General features: G+C 41.9%; 1 protein-coding gene across 1 annotated transcript in view; it reads left to right on the forward strand.

Annotated features, from left to right (window-relative positions):
• HYDIN (HYDIN axonemal central pair apparatus protein) overlaps positions 1-20,746 on the forward strand; it is a 435,992-nt gene that overhangs the window by 280,057 nt on the left and 135,189 nt on the right. The window contains exons 25-28 of the mRNA XM_060288997.1: positions 16,635-16,772; positions 17,432-17,513; positions 19,124-19,243; positions 19,487-19,696. Of these exons, the coding sequence (XP_060144980.1) occupies positions 16,635-16,772; positions 17,432-17,513; positions 19,124-19,243; positions 19,487-19,696 (550 nt within the window). The remainder of the gene's footprint in view (positions 1-16,634; positions 16,773-17,431; positions 17,514-19,123; positions 19,244-19,486; positions 19,697-20,746) is intronic.

Raw genomic sequence — 20,746 nt, forward strand, 5'->3', positions numbered from 1 at the left:
CATGTAGCATAATGTTCTCCAAGTCCATCCATGTTGTTGAAAATAGCAAAATTTCCTTCTTTTTCTATTGCTGAGTAATATTCCATTGTACACATATACCACATCTTCTTTATCCAATAATCTGTTGATGGATACTTAGGTTGCTTCCATATCTTGGCAGTTATAAATAATGCTGCTATGAACATTGGGGTGCATGTATCTTTTCAAGTTAATGGGGTTTTTTTCTATATATACCCAAGAATGGAATTGCTGGGTCATATGATAGTTCTATTTTTAATTTCTTGAGAAACCTCCATACTGTTTTTTGCAGTGGCTGCACCAATTTATATTCCCACCAACAGTATTTGAAGGTTCCCTTTTCTTCACATCCTTTGCAACATTTGTTATTTGTGTTCTTTTTTAATGATAACCATTCTGACAGGTGTGAGGTGATATCTCATTGTGGTTTTGATTTGAATTTCCCTAATGATTAGTGATGTTGAGCATCTTCTCATCTGCCTGTTGGCCATCTGCATGTCTTCGTTGGAAAAACGTCTATTCAGGTATTCTGCCCATTTCTTTTTTAATAGCTTTATTGGAGTATAATTGCTTTACAATGGTCTGTTAGTTTCTGCTTTATAACAAAGTGAATCAATTATACATATACATATATCCCCATATCTCCTCGCTCCTGCCTCTCGCTCCCACCCTCCCTATCCCACCCTTTTAGGTGCTCACAAAGCATTGAGCTGATATCCCTGTGCTATGTGGCTGCTTCCCACTAGCTATCTGTTTTACATTTGGTAGTGTATATATGTCCATGCCACTCTCTCACTTTTTCCCAGCTCACCCTTCCCCCTCCTTGTGTCCTCAAGTGCATTCTCTACGTCTGCATCTTTATTCCTGTCCTCCCCCTAGGTTCTTCAGAACCTTTTTTTTTTTTTTGATTCCATATGTATGTTTTAGCATACAGTATTTGTTTCTCTCTTTCTGACTTACTTCACTCTGTATGACAGACTCTAAGTCCGTCCACCCCACTAGAAATAACTCAATTTCGTTTCTTTTTATGGCTGAATAATATTCTACTGTATATATGTGCTACATCTTCTTTATCCATTCATCTGTCGATGGACACTTAGGTTGCTTCCATGTCCTGGCTATTGTAAATAGAGCTACAATGAACATTGTGGTACATGACTCTTTTTGAATTATGATTTTCTCAGGGTATATGCCCAGTAGGGCGATTGCTGGATCGTATGGTAGTTCTATTTTTAGTTTTTTTAAGGAACCTCCATACTGTTCTCCATAGTGGCTGTATCAATTTACATTCCCACCAGCAGTGCAAGAGGGTTCCCTTTTCTCCACACCCAATCCAGGATTTATTGTTTGTAGATTTTTTGATGATGGCCATTCTGACTGGTGGGAGGTGATACCTCATTGTAGTTTTGCTTTGCATTTCTCTGATGATTAGTGATGTTGAGCATCCTTTCGTGTGTTTGTTGGCAATCTATATATCTTCTCTGGAGAAATGTCTATTTAGGTCTTCTGCCCATTTTTGGATTGGGTTGTTTATTTGTTTGATATTGAGCTTCATGAGCTGCTTGTAAATTTTGGAGATTAATCCTTTGCCAGTTGCTTCATTTGCAAATATTTTCTCCCATTCTGAGGCTTATCTTTTCATCTTGTTTATGTTTTCCTTTGCTGTGCAAAAGCTTTTACATTTCATTAGATCCCATTTGTTTATGTTTGTTTTTATTTCCATCTCTCTAGGAGGTGGGTCCAAAAGGATCATGCTGTGATTTATGTCATGGAATGTTCTGCCTATGTTTTCCTCTAAGAGTTTGATAGTGTCTGGCCTTACATTTAGGTCTTTGATCCATTTTGAGTTTATTTTTGTGTATGGTTTTAGGGAGTGTTCTAATTTCATTCTTTCACATGTAACTGTCCAGTTTTCCCAGCACCACTTATTGAAGAGGCTGTCTTCTCCATTGCATATTCTTGCCTCCTTTATCAAAAATAACGTGACTGGGGCTTCCCTGGTGGCGCAGTGGTTGGGAGTCCGCCTGCCGATGCAGGGGACATGGGTTTGTGCCCTGGTCTAGGAAGATCCCACATGCCGCGGAGCGGCTGGGCCCGTGAGCCATGGTCGCTGGGCCTGCGCGTCCAGAGCCTATGCTGCACAACAGGAGAGGCCACAACAGTGAGAGGCCCACGTACCGCAGAAAAAAAATTTTTTTTAATTAAAAAAATAAGGTGACTGTATGTGCATGCGTTTGTCTTTGGGCTTTCTATCCTGTTCCATTGATCTATATTCCTGTTTTTGTGCCGGTACCATATTGTCTTGATTACTATAGCTTGTAGTATAGTCTGAAGTCTGGGAGCCTGAATCCTCCAGCTCCGTTTTTCTTTCTCAAGATTGCTTTGGCTATTCGGGGTCATTTGTGTTTCCATACAAATTGTGAAATTTTTTGTTCTAGTTCTGTGAAAAATGCCATTGGTAGTTGGATAGGAATTGCTCTGAATCTGTACATTGCTTTGGGTAATATAGTCATTATCAGAATGTTGATTTTTCCAATCCAAGAACATGGTATATCTCTCCATGTGTTTGTATCATCTTTAATTTCTTTCATCAGTATCTTATAGTTTTCTGAGTACAGGTCTTTACCCTCCTTAGGTAGGTTTATTCCTAGCTTTTTTATTCTTTTTGTTGCAGTGGTAAATGGGAGTGTTTCCTTAATTTCTCTTTCATATTTTTCATCATTAGTGTATAGGAATGCAAGAGATTTCTGTGCATTCATTTTGTATCCTGCTACTTTACCAGATTCATTGATTAGCTCTAGTAGTTTTCTGGTAGCATCTTTAGGATTCTCTATGTATAGTATCATGTCATCTGCAAATAGTGACAGCTTTACTTCTTCTTTTCCGATTTGGATTCCTTTTATTTCTTTTTCTTCTCTGATTGCTGTGGCTAAAACTTCCAAAACTATGTTGAATAATAGTGGTGAGAGTGGGTAACCTTGTCTTGTTCCTGATCTTAGTGGAAATGGTCTCAGTTTTTCACCATTGAGAATGATGTTGGCTGTGGGTTTGTCATATATGGCCTTTATTATGTTGAGGTAAGTTCCCTCTTTGCCCACTTTCTGGAGGGTTTTCATCATAAATGGGTGTTGAATTTTGTCAAAAGCTTTCTCTGCATCTGTTGAGATGATCATGTGGTTTTTATTCCTCAATTTGTTACTATGGTGTATCACATTGATCGATTTGCGTATATTGAAGAATCCTTGCATTCCTGGAATAAACCCCACTTGATCATGGTGTATGATCCTTTTCATGTGTTGTTGGATTCTGTTTGCTAGTATTTTGTTGAGGATTTTTGCATCTTTATTCATCAGTGTTACTGGCCTGTAGTTTTCTTTTTATGTGACGTCTTTGTCTGGTTTGGTATCAGGGTGATGGTGGCCTCATAGAATGAGTTTGGGAGTGTTCCTCCCTCTGCTATATTTTGGAAGAGTTTGAGAAGGATAGATGTTAGCTCTTCTCTGAATGTTTCCATGTTTAGAATTCTCCTGTGAAGCCATGTGGTCCTGGGTTTTTGTTTGGTGGAAGATTTTTAATCGCAGTTTCAATTTCAGTGCTTGTGATTGGTCTGTTCATATTTTCTGTTTCTTCCTGGTTCAGTCTCGGAAGGTTGTGCTTTTCTAAGAATTTGTCCATTTCTTCCAGGTTGTCCATTTTATTGGCATAGAGTTGCTTGTAGTAATCTCTCATGATCCTTTGTATTTCCGCAGTGTCAGTTATTACTTCTCCTTTTTCATTTCTAATTCTGTTGATTTGAGTCTTCTCCCTTTTTTTCTTGATGAGTCCGGTAATGGTTTATCAATTTTGTTTATCTTCTCAAAAAACCAGCTTTTTGTTTTATTGATCTTAGCTATTGTTTCCTTCATTTCTTTTTCATTTATTTCTGATCTGATCTTTATGATTTCTTTCCTTCTGCTAACTTTGGGTTTTTCTTTCTCTAATTGCTTTAGGTGTAAGGTTAGGTTGTTTATTTAAGATGTTTCTTGTTTCTTCAGGTAGGATTGTATTGCTATAAACTTCCCTCTTAGAACTGCTTTTGCTGCATCCCATAGGTTTTGGGTTGTCGTGTTTTCATTGTCATTTGTTTCTAGGTATTTTTTTATTTCATCTTTGATTTCTTCAGTGATCTCTTGGTTATTTTAGTAGTGTATTGTTTAGCCTCCATGTGTTTGTATTTTTCCCAGATTATTTCCTGTAATTGATATCTAGTCTCATAGTGTTGTGGTTGGAAAAGATACTTGATACAATTTCAATTTTCTTAAATTTACGGAGGCATGATATGTGACCCAAGATGTGATCTATCCTGGAGAATGGTCCATAAGCACTTGACAAGAAAGTGTACACTGTTGTTCTTGGATGGAATGTCCTATAAATATCAGTTAAGTCCATCTTGTTTAATGTATCATTTAAAGCTTTATTTTCCTTATTTATTTTCACTTTGGATGATCTGTCCATTGGTGAAAGTGGGGTGTTAAAGTCCCCTACTATTACTGTATTACTGTCGATTTCCCCTTTTATGGCTGTTAGCATTTGCCTTATGTATTGAGGTGCTCCTATGTTGGGTGGTGCATAAATGTTTACAATTGTTATATCTTCTTCTTGGATTGATCCCTTGATCATTTTGTAGTGTCCTTCTTTGTCTCTTGTAATAGTCTTTATTTTAAAGTCTATTTTGTTTGATATGAGAATTTCTGCTCCAGCTTTCTTTTGATTTCCATTTGCATGGAATATCTCTTTCCATCCCCTCACTTTCAGTCTGTATGTGTCCCTAGGTCTGATGTGGGTCTCTTGTAGACAGCATATATATGGGTCTTGTTTTTGTATCCGTTCAGCCAGTCTATGTCTTTAGGTTGGAGCATTTAATCCATTTACATTTACAGTAGTTATCAATATGTGTGTTCCTATTACCATTTTCTTAATTGTTTTGGGTTTGTTGTTGTAGGTGTTTTCCTTCTCTTGTGTTTCCTGCCTAGAGAAGTTTCTTCAGCATTTATTGTAAAGCTGGTTTGGTGGTGCTGAATTCTCTTAGCTTTTGCTTATCTGTAAAGGTTTTAAGTTCTCCGTTGAATCTGAATGAGATCCTTGCTGGGTAGAGTGATCTTGGTTGTAGGTTTTTCCTTTTCATCACTTTAAATATGTCCTGCCACTGCCTTCTGGCGCACAGAGTTTCTGCTGAAAGATCAGCCATTAACCTTATGGGGATTCCCTTGTATGTTATTTGTTGCTTTTCCCTTGCTGCTTTTAACATTTTTTCTTTGTATTTAATTTTTGGTAGTTTGATTAACATGTGTCTTGGTGTGTTCCTCCTTGGATTTATCCTGTATGGGACTCTCTGTGCTTCTAGGACTTGATTGACTAGTTACTTTCCCATATTAGGGAAGTTTTCAACTCTAATCTCTTCAAGTATTTTCTCACTCCCTTGCTTTTTCTCTTCTTCTTCTGCGACCCCTATAATTCGAATGTTGCTGCATTTAATGTTGTCCCAGAGGTCTCTGAGACTGTCCTCAATTCTTTTCATTCTTTTTTCTTTTTTCTGATCTGTGGTAGTTATTTCCACTATTTTATCTTCCAGGTCCTTATCTGTTCTTCTGCCTCAGTTATTCTGCGATTGATTCCTTCTAGGGAATTTTTAGTTTCATTTATTGTATTGTTCATCATTGTTTGTTTGCTCTTTAATTCTTCTAGGTCCTTGTTAAACATTTCTTGTATTTTCCCCATTCTATTTCCAAGATTTTGGATCATCTTTACTATCATTACTCTGTAATGATATCATTACTCTATCATTAGATATCATTACTCTATCATTACTATCATTACAAAATTCTTTTTCAGGTAGACTGGCTATTTCCTCTTCATTTGTTTGGTCTGGTGGGTTTTTACCTTGCTCCTTCACCTGCTGTGTGTTTCTCTGTCTTCTCATTTTGCTTAACTTACTGTGTTTGGGGTCTTCTTTTCATAGGCTGCAGGTTCATAGTTCTCATTGTTTTAGGTGTCTGCCACCAGTGGGTAAGGGTGGTTCAGTGGGTTTTGTAGGCTTCCTGGTGGAAGGGACTGGTCCCTGTGTTCTGGTGGGTGAGGATGGATCTTGTCTTTCTGGGGGGAGGACCACATCCAGTGGTTTGTTTTTGATGTCTGTGCCCTTATTATGATTTTAGGCAGCCTCTCTGCTAATGGGTGGTCTTGTGTTCCTGTCCTTCTAGTTGTTTGGCATAGGGTGTCCGGCACTGTAGCTTGCTGGTCATTCAGTGGAGCTGGGTCTTAGCATTGAGATGGAGATCTCTAGGCGAGCTTTTGTCATTTGATATTACGTGGAGCCAGGAGGTCTCTTGTGGACCAATATCCTGAACTCAGCTCTCCCACCTCAGAGGCACAGGCCAGACACCAGCCAGAGCACCAAGACCCTGTCAGACACATGGCTCAGAAGAAAAGGGAGAAAGAAAGAGAGAGCGGGGGTGGGGAGAGAGAGACTGAGAGAGAGGGGGAGAGGAAGGGAGGGAGGGAAGGAGGGAGGGAGGGATGGAGGAAGGAAGGAGGAAGGGTATAAAGTTATTAAAATTAAAAATTGTTAAAAATTTAAAAGTAATTAAAAAAAGAAAGAAAAGAGCAACCAAACCAAAAAACAAATCCACCAATGATAACAAGTGCTAAGAACTATACTTAAAAAAAAAAAAGAAAAAAGAAAAAAAGAACAGACAGAACCCTAGAACGAATGGTAACCCTAGAACAAATGGTAACCCTAGAACAAATGGTAAAAGCAAAGGTATAGAGACAAAATCACACACAGAAGCATACACATACACGCTCACAAAGAGAGAAAAAGGAAAAAATATATATATATATCTTTTGGGATATAAGCTCTCTAGACCTTTGCCCTCGGTACAAGTGCTCCACATCTTTGATAGCCCTTCTCTTAATCCTCTTGCATCATCACCATCTCTGTACAAGGAAACAGAAGAAAACAATACACTAGTCACCCCTCTCACTCCCTAATTTGACTTAAGCTGGCTTTTGGCCCCTCACTTAGCTGAAACTGCCTCTCTGGAAGTTCAGTGATGATTTCATTACCGAATTGAGGCCCTTTCTCACTCCACAGTGTTCCTTGACATCCACTCTTGTTTTGTTGTGAAATTACATCATGCAGGCAAAAGTGTGTATAACACATGTGCATAGCTTAAGAATAATAATGAATTGAACATCCATGTCTTATCACCCCCATTATAAATGTAACATTATGGTAAATTTGAAGCCCCTTATGAAAGAGAACAGTGTGAAGTTGACCCCCAGCAGACCTGCTTATCCTCCATGCTGATGCCCCTGGAAGCCCCCCAGGCCCTCCATCACCCAGGCCTCCCATAGCCCATCCATCTAGAATCTCCTCTCCTGCTGTGATAGGCCAGCTAATTTATCTGACCAGGGGATCAGATTAGCCTCTGGGACTAATGGGAGGGCTGCACACCATGTCTCAAGTCTGAGCTTCCAGAAACAAGTTCCTGTCTTTGTAGTGAGCCTTCAAGTGACTTAAATCCAAGAAGAGGGAGACCTTTCACTCTCTTCATATTTAACTTAAAAGTGATCACCATGGGCTTCCCTGGTGGCGCAGTGGTTGAGAGTCCGCCTGCCGATGCAGGGGACACGGGTTCGTGCCCCGGTCCGGGAAGATCCCATATGCCGCTGAGCGGCTGGGCCTGTGAGCCATGGCCGCTGAGCCTGCGCGTCCGGAGCCTGTGCTCTGCAACAGGAGAGGCCACAACAGTGAGAGGCCCACGTACCACAAAAAAAAAAAGTGATCACCATGTTAGGGATCACGTAGTCTGCTTCTATTTGCAGTTCAGTTTAGTCCAATTTCCTGAGATATTTGTTACCCCCTAGAGAAATGAATTGGGCTGTTTTTCATTTCAATTTTGAGTGTTATAAAACTTCTTATACAGCTTTTATGTTATTATAGAACTCTAGTTACCTTATTATAAGATTCATTCTTTTTAAGGCATCTTCCCAATGTCTCAATATTCAGTGGAGGGCATCAGGCTTTTAGATATTCACTGTGAACTAAGCTGGCTTCTAAGGAAATCAGTGGAAAGTTATCAGTGCATATCTGAACCTGAGTTAGGATGATGTCTGCTTGCTTTGTATAGTGATCTGATTTATCCACATGTTTGTATTAATTAACCCCCCCCCAAAGCTAGCTCTGTCTACTGAAGGCCAGACATTGAAAGAAATTGACTTTAAAAACTGTCCTGTGTTGAAAATATTTCTGAAGAGCTTTGAAGCTGATTATAAGGGAGATTTCACAGCCCACCTGTTCGGCAGCCTTTCTAAGAGCATGTAGCAGTGGAGACACCTTCTGGAACTTTTATAGAAGTGGTCGTTTCTCACAGAAATCCCTCTGGAGAGCTTCGAGGTAAATTCTGGGCACATCCCTCTACTACTCACCTTGCAGCAAAACTCTCTGTAGGAAGTCACTTGAGGGACAAGGTCAACTATGTCTTGCTTTTCCTTATCTAGATACAATCAGGATGGGTCCCTTTTCTAACAAAGAAAGCTTCTAGAAAATACATTGTATGTTCCTTATGTTGCAGCTTCCAGTTACTTTTAGGATGAAAAAAAACTACTTTTTGAGTCACTGCCTTTGGCATGGCATGGCATGAAGTAACCAAGGAGAAGGCTTCTCTTGTTGACCAGGTAGACTGTCCAGTAAAGCTGTTAAGAGCATGAGATTTGGAGCCAGGCTAACTTAGCTCAGCCACTTACTTGCTTTCTGAGTTTTGTCATCTGAAGACTGAGACCATCATAGGACCTACCTCATCAAGCTGTGGTGAAGATTTAACTAGGCAGTCCTTAGTAAGTGCTTAATATAATACCTGGTAGAGAGTAAGTGATGAAGAATTGTTGGCTGCAGTTACTTTATTAGGGCCTGTCTCAGTCTGTTCGGACGGCTATAACAAATACCAGAGACTGGGTGGCTTAAAACAGTAAACATTTATTTCTTACAGTTTTGGACGTTGGGAAGTGGTTCTTAAAGTTCCACAGGTGGTTCCAATGGACAGCTGCAGTGAGAACTATTGTTCTAAAAGCTCCAACTGCATCTCCTTTTGAGAACCTTTAAAAATACGATTTTCACCCCCCTACAGTCTGAGTAACTTGAGTCTCAGCTGCTCAGTTATGTCCCACCAACTTGCAGTACGGGTGGCCAGTTGGAAGCATTCTGGGATATAATAAAGAGCTAAGGCAGGCTGCTTTCCATGTGAGGAAGCATGTGCGTGCCAAACGGAAGCAGACGATGGTGTTGACAGTGATGTTGACAGTGATGAGGGAGAGGAGGAGGATGGAGAAGAAGAAGACTAGAGAAGTGGTGGGTGGCAGTCAGGGCTATCCAGCGGTGGAGGCAGGCGTGGCAGGACAGGGGCCTAGCAGCCACGGGGACAGGAGAGGTGCCCATTCTCCTCCTGCCACTTTATTTTTACTGTTTTCGCACACCTCTTCCTGCTGGCATTGGGCACGGGAGGTTGACAGGCACAAACAGCAAATGTAGGGGGAGCATAGGTGCCCGAGTGATTGTGGTGACCCCTACTCTCTGCTCCACTGTTCTCTTATTTCCATCCCTTCTGGCTAGCCAGCCACCCAACCTTGCTCATGGACAGGCTGGGGAGGTGGCAGTAGATGGGGATAGACCTCGGGCTGTCGTCTCTCAGGATGGGCTCCTCACCCCAGGGCCATGGTCCTGCCATTCCACCTGCTAATATGCACTGGAACTTCCCACTCCATCTCCATCTCCCCTTTGACCTCCTTGACCAAGGCTGCCATTATCTTTTTTCTGGATTTCTAACACTGTTTTCTATGTGGGCTTGCTGATTTTTATTTTTTAAAAAATCATAAAAAAACAGAGCATCCCATTAGGTTATGCTTTCCATCGCTGTTTACAGCATGGTTCAGAGTTTTGGTCATTCTAGGGTTGTCCCCTTCTAATCCATGCTCCCTTCTGCAGCCCAAGTGAACTTTTCAGATCATTTCCCTTCCCCATTTAAAACCTCTGGGAAGACTCTCCATTTTCCTGAGGATAAAGCCAACTCCTTAGTGAGGCTTACAAGGCCCTTCAAGGTCAAGCCTCCTGCTCCCCAGCCTCCCCCATTTGGATATCAAAATGAGAAAATGACCCACAGCAGCTACTGGTCTCCTATCAGGGGTCTTAGCATGGTTCAGAGGTCCAGTTTGAGTTTCAGCAATTCAAGGTTATGAATGTGTGCTATTCAGTATGACCGATTTCATTGTCGAGATATTTTCTCCTACAGTTACACCCCCTACTTCCATTGCTTTTAATGTTTAATCTGTGTGCCACGTTCAGCAAACCACACGTCTTTACCTGTTAGACCTTATCAGGTGGTTTTTTACATTGCCATTCTTCCTCTCAGCTGTCTAACCTCTGCTTCTCTAATTTTCTCAAACCCCTCTCTCTCTACCGCTTTCCCTCCCTCCCTTCCTCTGACTCTACACATCATAAGCCTCCTCCAGATTAGATAGGCCCCCCAGTTCCCGCTTCTAAAGGGGGCAGATTATAATCATCACTTTAAATCATGTTAATAGTAGGCAAATGCTTGAGCCTCTCTGAGCACAAACACAAAGTTCCAGCCACTTTTCCATATTTGTGGTCTTACACTTGCTGATCTTCCCACTTCGGGAAGCAAATGACAGATGAAACAGATGGGACTGGCTCAGCGCCTTCCCCATCAGCATGTTCCAGCTCTGCCACATGAACAGGAGGAGCGAACTGCAGACATACACACATGGAAGACAGCCTGCCTTAGCCCTTTATTATGTCCCAGAATGCTTCCAACTGGCCACCCGTGCTGAGGTGGAAGTTGGTGGGACACACGGAGTAGCTGAGACTCAAGTTACTCAGACTGTAGGGGGGCGAAAAACAGCTCCCAGGCAGCTCAGGGTGGGTGAGGCAGCTCCTGCTGAGCCAGGGCAGTGCTCCAGAGAAAGGTGCAGCCAACACCCACAGCACCTAGGGGATGGGTGCGTCGTCTTAGTGAAGGGGACCTAGTCTGTGCACCAACAGCATCTGCTGCTGTCAGTAATTTCAAAAAAATATTAAACAACATATGAGCCAAACAAAACATACCTGAAGGACCTTTTTATCCAGCCAGTGGCCATTTGCACCCTCTGTATGGATATTCCCAGAATCCAGGTGCAATGAATCAACGAATTAAAAATGTTTACTACAAGGCTGCCCCCACCTTTTTTTGAGACCTTGGCTGCACTGCAGAGAATTCAGCAGATGTGCGACATACACCATTCCATCTCCAAGTGTGGTCTGAAACACAACACACAACATTAACTGGAACACAAGCCTGTTCTTTGGGGTCTTATTTTGATGCAACACTGCTTCCAGTGAAGGGAGACCCGGAAACAAGAGTGGTGGACTTCTTTTAATTTTTAACACAAAAGATTGTATTGATCCTTACCCAAGAATTGAAAATAAACTATGGGGAGGGAAACTGCTGAGCCCAAACCAGTGTGGCTGATGGGCAGTGTGTCTGACATTCACGCAGTTCTGTCACAGCTTAAGGGAGGGTTTCTTTGCTGGTTCCTCCTGTGATTCTGATATGGGCAGCTCTGGAACTGGAGCAGTATTGATTTTCCTTGTTTGCTATGCATTCTTTTAAAAATAACCGAATCTAATCCCGTTTGGGTTAGCATAACAGGAAAGTAATCATCTGTTCCTGAGAGTAAAATAAAATCTGATCCAAAAAACTCTACCAACATTCTATTTCAATTCTTTGGAGCAGGTTTTCCATTTTACTGATAAGTTAAAGCCTTCGTTATGGTGAAGGTTTCTCTGTCTGCCGCCTATTAGCAGCTGGGCTGCTTTACTGGTCTCCTTTGCTTCCAAAAGACCTCTCGCTTCCCCATTGTCCAGGTGTCATTGTCAGCTGAGGTGTTGTTTTTCCTCAGGTCTGAAGACACTCTACAGCTTCGTATTTTTCCTTTTCCAGATATTCCCCATTTGCTTTTTTTTTTCCATTCAGCACAACATCCCAGGGGGGTGCAAGTGTTGGATGAGAGTGCAGTTATGTGGGGCAGTGATCTGGCAGAGTCTCCCCAGGTGTCTCTGCTGCCCTGGGGTGATTTAATAAGTGCTCCGAATCATCCTCTGCTGATCTTCTCGGTCCCTAGCTGGTAAGGCTGAGTGAATGCCCCAGATTAATTACCAGCTTCAGCCCTTAGCCGTCCTCTGGCCCTTCCTACCCATGGCGGGTCCTAAATTTGGCTGTACAGTAGAATTACCTGGGAAGACTGTTAAAAACCTAACTCCTGGGCCCTACTTGAGACCTGCCAAATCAGAATTTACCCAAGGATGAGGTTCAGGAATCTTTAATGAGCTTCCCAGCACCCAGCCCCTGTGTCCTCTGCCCAGAATGGTGTGATTTCAGCCTAAGATAATGTGAACTAGAGGCACCTGACCTGGAAGAAGACAAATGGAAGTTTGTGCAAGAAGATGAAAAGAGCTTTTCTACTCTTCTCTGAGGCCATCCCAGGTGGGGATGGGGTGGAGGTGGAGGTGCAGAATAGCCAAATTACCCTGCATGCTGCTTACCTGTTCTCATTCAACCATCCATCCATCCATTCAATCAGATGCTCAGATATTGAGCTCATGCCCTATTTATAAGACCCTGTCCTATGTGAGCTGTAAAGAGGGAATACCTTGGACCCTGCCCTCCAAGAGCTCACAGTTCTTAGACGGTGCTAGCCCAGTGATTCCCCAAGGGGAATCTGAACTGATCTCACTTCTTAAAAAGAGCAAGCGGGAGTCAGCGCAGAGTCTTCACCAGGCGAGAAAATAGTAACATTAATTTTTCCCATCATATTGATTTTCCTAAATATGGTAGATAAAATTGGTTTTTAACTTATAGTAATGATATAAAATTTTCCTTTAAAGTAAGCCTACTGATTAACACCACAATGTGCTATCACTACATAATCATTTGAATAGTTATAATTTAAAAGACTGAATACCAAGTGTGGGTGAGGATGTGGACCAGCCGGAGCTCTCATCACTGTGGGTGGTAGTGTAAATTGGTGTAAAGCCACTTTGGAAAACTGGCAGTTTCCTATAATGTTATACAAATACTATAAAATCCAGCATTTCCCTTCCTCAGAATTTACCTAAGAGGAATGAAAACATATGTCCACACAAACTTCTACACAATTGTTCTTAGCAACTTTATTCATGTTATTAAAAGCTGGAAAAAGCCAAGGTGTCCATCAACAAGAAGATAGTTAAACACGCTAGTCATCATCCATACTCTGGAATACTGCTCAGTGTTAAAAAAAAAAAAAAGAGAAGAGGCTACTGCTCCTTGCTACAATATAGATGATTCTCAAAAATGCTGAGCAAAAGAAGTCAGACACAAAAGAGTACATATTTAGGATTCCACTTATATGAAACTGTAGGCATAGCTTAATCTATAGTGATAGAAAGCAGATGAGTGTTCGTCTGGAGCTAGGGGTGGGGGAGGGGGAGGAATTGACTGGTAGGGGCACAAGGGAACTTTTGTGTGTGTGTGTGCATTTTTATTTTTTTAATTTAATTTAATTTTTTATACAGCAGGTTCTTATTAGTCATCAATTTTATACACATCAGTGTATACATGTCAATCCCAATAGTCCAATTCATCACACCACCACCCCCACCCCCCACTGCTTTCCCCCCTTGGTGTCCATACGTTTGTTCTCTACATCTGTGTCTCTATTTCTGCCCTGCAAACCAGTTCATCTGTACCATTTTTCTAGATTCCACATATATGCATTAATATACAATATTTGTTTTTCTCTTTCTGACTTACTTCACTCTGTATGACAGACTCTAGATGCATCCGCCTCTCTACAAATGACCCAGTTTTGTTCCTTTTTATGGCTGAGTAATATTCCATTGTATCTATGTACCACATCTTCTTTATCCATTCGTCTGTCGATGGGCATTCAGGTTGCTTCCATGACCTGGCTATTGTAAATAGTGCTGCAAGGAACATTGGGGTGCATGTGTCTTTTTGAATTATAGTTTTCTCTGGGTATATGCCCAGTAGTGGGATTGCTGGATCATACGGTAATTCTATTTTTAGTTTTTTAAGGAACCTCCATACTGTTTTCCATAGTGGCTGTATCAATTTACATTCCCACCAACAGTGCAAGAGGGTTCCCTTTTCTCCACACCCTCTCCAGCATTTGTTGTTTGTAGATTTTCTGATGATGCCCATTCTAACTGATGTGAGGTGATACCTCATTGTAGTTTTGATTTGCATTTCTCTAACAATTAGTGATGTTGAGCAGCTTTTCATGTGCCTCTTGGCCATCTGTATGCCTTCTTTGGAGAAATGTCTATTTAGGTCTGCTGCCCATTTTTTGATTGGGTTGTTTGTTTTTTTAATATTGAGCTGCATGAGCTGTTTATATATTTTGGAGATTAATCCTTTGTCCGTTGATCCGTTTCCAAATATTTTCTCCCATTCTGAGGGCTGTCTTTTCGTCTTGTTTATGGTTTCCTTTGCTGTGCAAAAAGCTTTGAAGTTTCATTAGGTCCCATTTGTTAATTTTTGATTTTATTTCCATTACTCTAGGAGGTGGATCAAAAAAGATTTTGCTGTGATTTATGTCAAAGAGTGTTCTTCCTATGTTTTCCTCTAAGAGTTTTATAGTGCCCAGTCTAACATTTAGGTCTCTAATCCATTTTGAGTTTATTTTTGTGTATGGTGTTAGGGAGTGTTCTAATTTCATTCTTATACATGTAGTTGTCCAGTTTTCCCAGCACCACTTATTGAAGAGACTGTCTTTTCTCCATTGTATATCCTTGCCTCCTTTGTCATAGATTAGTTGACCATAGGTGCATGGGTTTCTCTCTGGGCTCTCTATCCTGTTCCATTGATCTTTGTTTCTGTTTTTGTGCCAGTACCATATTGTCTTGATTACTGTAGCTTTGTAGTATAGTCTGAAGTCAGGGAGTCTGATTCCTCCAGCTACAAGGGAACTTTTTAAGATGATAAACTTTTTTTTTCAAATACATTTCTCTTTTTTTTAATGTTTTTTATTTATTTATTTTTGGCTGCGTTAGGTCTTTGTTGCTGCATGCGGACTTTCTCTAGTTGTGGCGAGTGGGGGCTACTCTTCGTTGCAGTGCGCAGGCTTCTCATCACGGTGGCTTCTCTTGTTGCGGAGCACGGGCTCCAGGAACCCAGGCTTCAGTAGTTGTGGCACGTGGGCTCAGTAGTTTTGGCTCGCGAGCTCTAGAGTGCAGGCTCAGTAGTTGTCATGCTCAGGCTTAGTTGCTCCATGGCATGTGGGATCTTCCTGGGCAAGGGCTCGAACCCATGTCCCCTGCATTGTCAGATAGACTCTTAACCACTGTGCCATCAGGGAAGCCTGATGATAAACTTTTTAAGTGTTCTGTATATTAATATGGTAGTGGTTACACTGGTATATATGTATTTGCAAAAACTCATCAAACTGTATGCTTAAAATGAGTGTATGTTAATTATACCTCAATAAAATAGATTTATTAAGTGATACTCAACAGGGCAGAACTCATGAAGTTGGTAGTCGAATGCCTGGTAGTGGTACTCAGGTACGTGGTAGACAGTGGACAGTATCCTAAAAGATGTGCACATGAAATGCTGTGAAACTTCAGAGGGAGGAAAACGTTCTTCAAATGGGAAGATGGGAGAGAGTGGTGGGACCTTCATATAATAGGTAACATTTCTGCTGAGCCTCTGAGAAAAAGTAGAGAGCATGTGGGGCAAGAATGTATCAAAGTGAAATTGGGTTGAAATTAATATAAGGGGCCTAAGATGGGGGAGGGGAGGAGTCCCTAAAAAAGCCACATGCACCCTGGGGAAACAGGAAGAATGGGGTCGACCCCACCACTTTGGCCTTTATGACGTCAATTCAGTGAAACCTGGACATAAGGGCTTCAGCACCAGCTGGTGCAGTCACCAATTTCCCCCTCGGCCCTCTGCTCTGAGAATTGGAGTGGCAGCAAAGCAAACGCAGGGCCAGGACCAGGGTGGAGCAGTCCAGGCACCCAGAGCAAGCATGATGGGAGGCAGGGTCCCACAAAGGCTGAGCCCTCACTAACAGGCCCCGAGAGTGAGTGCCTCGCATCCTCATCCTGCTTTCTGGTTATCTGGGAGCAGGAGCCCTGGTGACTCATTCTTTCCTAGCCATGCTGAGTGCCCCCTGCAGGCCAGGCACTGTGTTAGATGGCGTATTAGATACAAGTCCTCAGGGGGCTCGCAGTCTAGCAGGAAGGGGAAAAACAAGTGTGAGAGGAGAAACCCGGTGGCCGTGGGTTCTCAGAGGAAAGACACTGGACCCAGACTGGGAAGGGGTGGTCAGCAAACTTTTGGAAAAACTGAAACCTCAGTTATGATTTGAAGAAGGTAAATCCAAGAGAGGGTGTAGGGCAGTCCCTTCTCAACCGGCCTCGTCTAGGATTTGGAGTTTGGCCTTAGAAACCAAGAGCCTACCCTGGCACTGACTTGCAACAGCTGATGTGACTCTTTCCCTCCATCCCCATGCCTCTGTAGGTTTGTGATGTGGCCAAGGAAGCCCTACAGTGCCCCCCTGTCCCAGGTGGAATCCATCCCAGTAACCTCGGCATCTGTCAGCTTGGCAGCAGTCCCAGCAATAGAGTCCCCTGAGATGGATCTGAGTGATTTTGTTAAGTAAGTGCAAAGTCAAAGCCAGAATGGATTTCTTTAAATAGCATTCTTTTCTCTACACTGACTTACATTCTCAAACTCGTCTTTCATGTATTCTTCCAGCAGTTTAATGAGTGCCTTCTCTGTGTTAGGCCCTGGAGGGGGCATCTGGGATACAGAGTTGAAAGTCATCTCTGCTCTCAGGGAATCATAGCCTCCTGAGTCCTGAGGGACTGAGCCCTTCTGATCATGTTGCCCTCTCCATCTGCCAAGCCAGGGTCAGGTCAAGGGTAGAAAGCAGAAAAGGATATGACAATTGGCCATGTGTTATATGCTCACAATAAAATGTTCCGGCCTTGGGGACACACCCAAGTTGTCTGAAGAACTGCCAGAGCTTCTGAGAACTTTCTGTAAGTCAGACAAGGGCTTGATAGCCCAGGAAAAGAAGGGTTGGGGCCTATGGAAAATGGACGAGTTTGATGCCCTAGACTGCATGTTTGGGGGCAGGTAGTAACAGAGCACTGACCAGCTGACCCTTGAGAAACGTGTCCCTCGAATGAGAACCCCACTTATTCTTTGGGGCGCCGTAGAAGGGAGAGGAAGACAGGGCCATCATGCAGCTGAAAACTGTGTTGTGATGCTTGCCAAATGAGTGATTCTCCACATTTCATTGAACTCCCCAGGACTATCCTTGTGGATGAAGAAGTTGGATCTGAAGAAAGAGAGACCAAAAAAGCACAGGTGTCCATCATGGCGGTCTCAGATGTATGGTGGGGTGGGTGGGCTGCACATCTTTATCCGGGTTCCTTCCCAACCAAACACCGACAGAACCAACACCTCAGTGAGAACCCAGACACCTCAGCAAATAGATTTTCTCTGTAATGGAAAAGCCATTTACCTCTAACCTTGGCGATCTTGTGCTCTTCCCAGCCCCTAGATAGAGGCTACAAAAGGAGAACTGCCTTCCACAGTAAAAACAAAGAGTAGATTGAGAGAGTTTACAAATTCATACTCTTTAAATTCTCCTTCTAGAATGATGACCTAAGGAAATCATCAGAAATACAAAGATGTATGTACAAAGGTGTGTGTTAAAACAGTTTAGAAATAGCAAAAAATTAGGAAAATTACTGTATGTCCATGATAATATGCAATCTTTTAAATAAGGTTTGTCTCAATATTGGCAGAGTCGGGGAAAGCAAGCATTTTCACACTTCGTAGGTAGGAGTATGAATTGGTGTAGCCTCTCTGACATGCAATCTGGCAGGTGTATCAAAATTTAAAATGCACAGTTCCTCTGCTAAAATATTATTCTCCAGATACACCTTTACGTTTACATAAAGACGTGTAACTACCCTTGTACACTGCAGCTTTGTTGGTAAAAGCAAGAAAAATTAGAAACGTCTTAATTCCCCCAGTAGGAGATTGGTCAGATAAACTAAATTGCATCTGCACAAGGCAGTACTATGAAATGCATTTTAGAAAATGAAAAAGTTCTCTCTTTACTGATTTGGAGCAATCTCTGATATATTAAGTAAAAAATACTACATGTTCTGTTTTTTAAAGTATTTTAAATGATGCTTGTAAAGAATATTTAGTCATATGGGAAGGTATCATTCATGCTATAATGTTAACTGAAAAAATCAGAATACAAATATATATACATATATACTCACACTATACACACACACAGTTATATCTGCAGAATAATCTGATGATGGATTTGTATTGCTTCCTTTGAAGCTTTCTGTATTTTCCACATTTTTTAGAATAAGTATGTGTGTGCATATAAAACACTTGTCTTTTAAATGTTAATTCTTTTCTTTTGTATATATTTTGAAAGATGTCATAGAAAATTCAAGAATACAGAAACATGAAAGCAAAAATTCTCAAAATCCCACCATTCATAGAAAAATTTCAGCAAATAACCTCCTAGATATCTCTATTTGCATATGCAGATCTCTGAGTGAATTTATGCACACTCACACTTGCAGGTGTGGTACATAGGCCTGTGTAATATTACATAAGTGGAACTGCCTTTTTACTCAGTAATACGTTGTGCACATCATCCCTGGTTTATAAATGTACACTGCATCCTCGTCCATGGATAGCAGTACCACACACACTTCACTTAAAGTGATCCCCTAGTGATGGGTATTTAGTTTACTTCCAAAGTTTTGCTATTACAGAAAACACTGAAGTAAACATCCTTGTACATACATCTTGGACACCTCCCCAGTTATCTCCGTAGGGGAAAAAAAAGTGCTATTTAAAAAAAATATACAACATACTTCATTTTTCTATCAGCTAGGGGGAGGAGCACGTTGATGACAAATTATGAATGTTTGCAAGTTTTTCCTCACACTTCTAATTCCCAGGGATTAAAAATGAACTCTGCTGAAACAGAAAGAATAGACACAAACCAGAGTCAGGCGGAGTTTCAGGAACCGCCATGGATCTTTAAACGGGATGAAATGTTTTCCATTGGGATAGAAGAAGTAAGTAACACCTCATGAGCCCTAGAGTCATCTGATACAATTCTTCTTACTGAACCCCTGCCCCAAGTTAGAAATTTAAATTTGCCCGAGCACTGTTACTGCCTTATCATCATGTATTTTCAGGGTGCTAGGCTAGTCACCTTTCATGGAGTCAAACAAGGTAAAGTCAGGAATCAATCTGTAAATTGGCTGAACTTCAGCTTGCCCTTTGCAGACTCTCATATGGAATGACTTTCTCTGCAGGTGTTTGATATTTTGCCTCTCTATGGAGTGCTGCGGCCACACAGTAGCCACCAGATATCATTCACCTTCTATGGACACTGTGACATCATTGCACAGGCTAAAGCTCTGTGTGAAGTGGATGGAGGGCCCACCTATGAGATAATACTAAGGGGAGAGGCCTCCCTGGTCAACTATTCCTTTGACACCAAGGACATTAACTGTGGATTACAGGTATTGCCAGCCATTGGGAGGAGATTTTCTGGGTTTGCCTTAAACATCGGTCATAGTCTTTGTGCCCTCATCTCTCCTGGAACCCCAGTCAGCATAGTCTCACCATCACCCCTATCCCTGACCCCTAAGCTGCTTCCTAAGCCTGATCATCCCCCCACTGCCAACCATTTGCCAGACATTTTCACTTGCTTTTCTCATTGTCTCCTCAAATTCTGCATGTTAGACACTAAAATTTGCATCTTTATTCTCAGTCCAAAAGCCCATTCCACCCTCTTTGTTTCTTTCAATAGGACTACTCCCTTCTCAGTCCCTTGAGTTTACGAACTCCAAGGAATTTTCCACTGCATTCTGCCCTTCAGCTCCCCACATCCTTACAGGCCCGGGGTTTGCTAATTCATCAAGCATAATTCCTCTGAGTTGGTTTTCCCTTCCCATCACCACTGCGATTATCACACTGCGGGATCTCAAGCCATGCCTAAATTATTACAGCAGTTCTTCTCAAGCTGTGATGTGCATACGAATCACCTGGGAATCTTGTTCAAGTGCAGATTCTGATTCAGTGGGTCCAGGGTGGAGCCTGAGAGTCCGCATTTCTGACAAGCTTCCAGGTGATGTTGATGCTGCTGGTCCACAGACCCATGGAAGCAAGGGATTACAGTGCATTTCTGGCTTCTATCAAAAACTGATCTAAATATCATTGCCAGGTAGATTTCCCAAAATTACCTTGGGAAAAGAGCAAAAATGATTGCATAGAGAAAAGGGTATTGTTTTGTAGTCAGAAGAACTGCGATGTTATCCTGCTTTTACTCCCTACTGACTATGACCTTGGGCACATAACCTAACCTCTCCAAGTCTCAGTATCCCTCATCTCTAAAACGGGATTGGGGCAGCAATTCCTATTTCACCAGATGGTTATGGTTACCTAAATAAAGTGTCTGGTCAGTACTGTGCCTGAGTCAGAGAAGGCCTTCAATCATGAGTCACTGTGGATCAGAGCCAGTTTCCTCCACCTGAGTAAGGGTGGCCTAAACCCCTCTATTAACTGATGCT

The sequence above is a fragment of the Globicephala melas genome, chromosome 19 (assembly GCF_963455315.2).
Source record: "Globicephala melas chromosome 19, mGloMel1.2, whole genome shotgun sequence".
Taxonomy (NCBI): Eukaryota; Metazoa; Chordata; class Mammalia; order Artiodactyla; family Delphinidae; genus Globicephala; species Globicephala melas.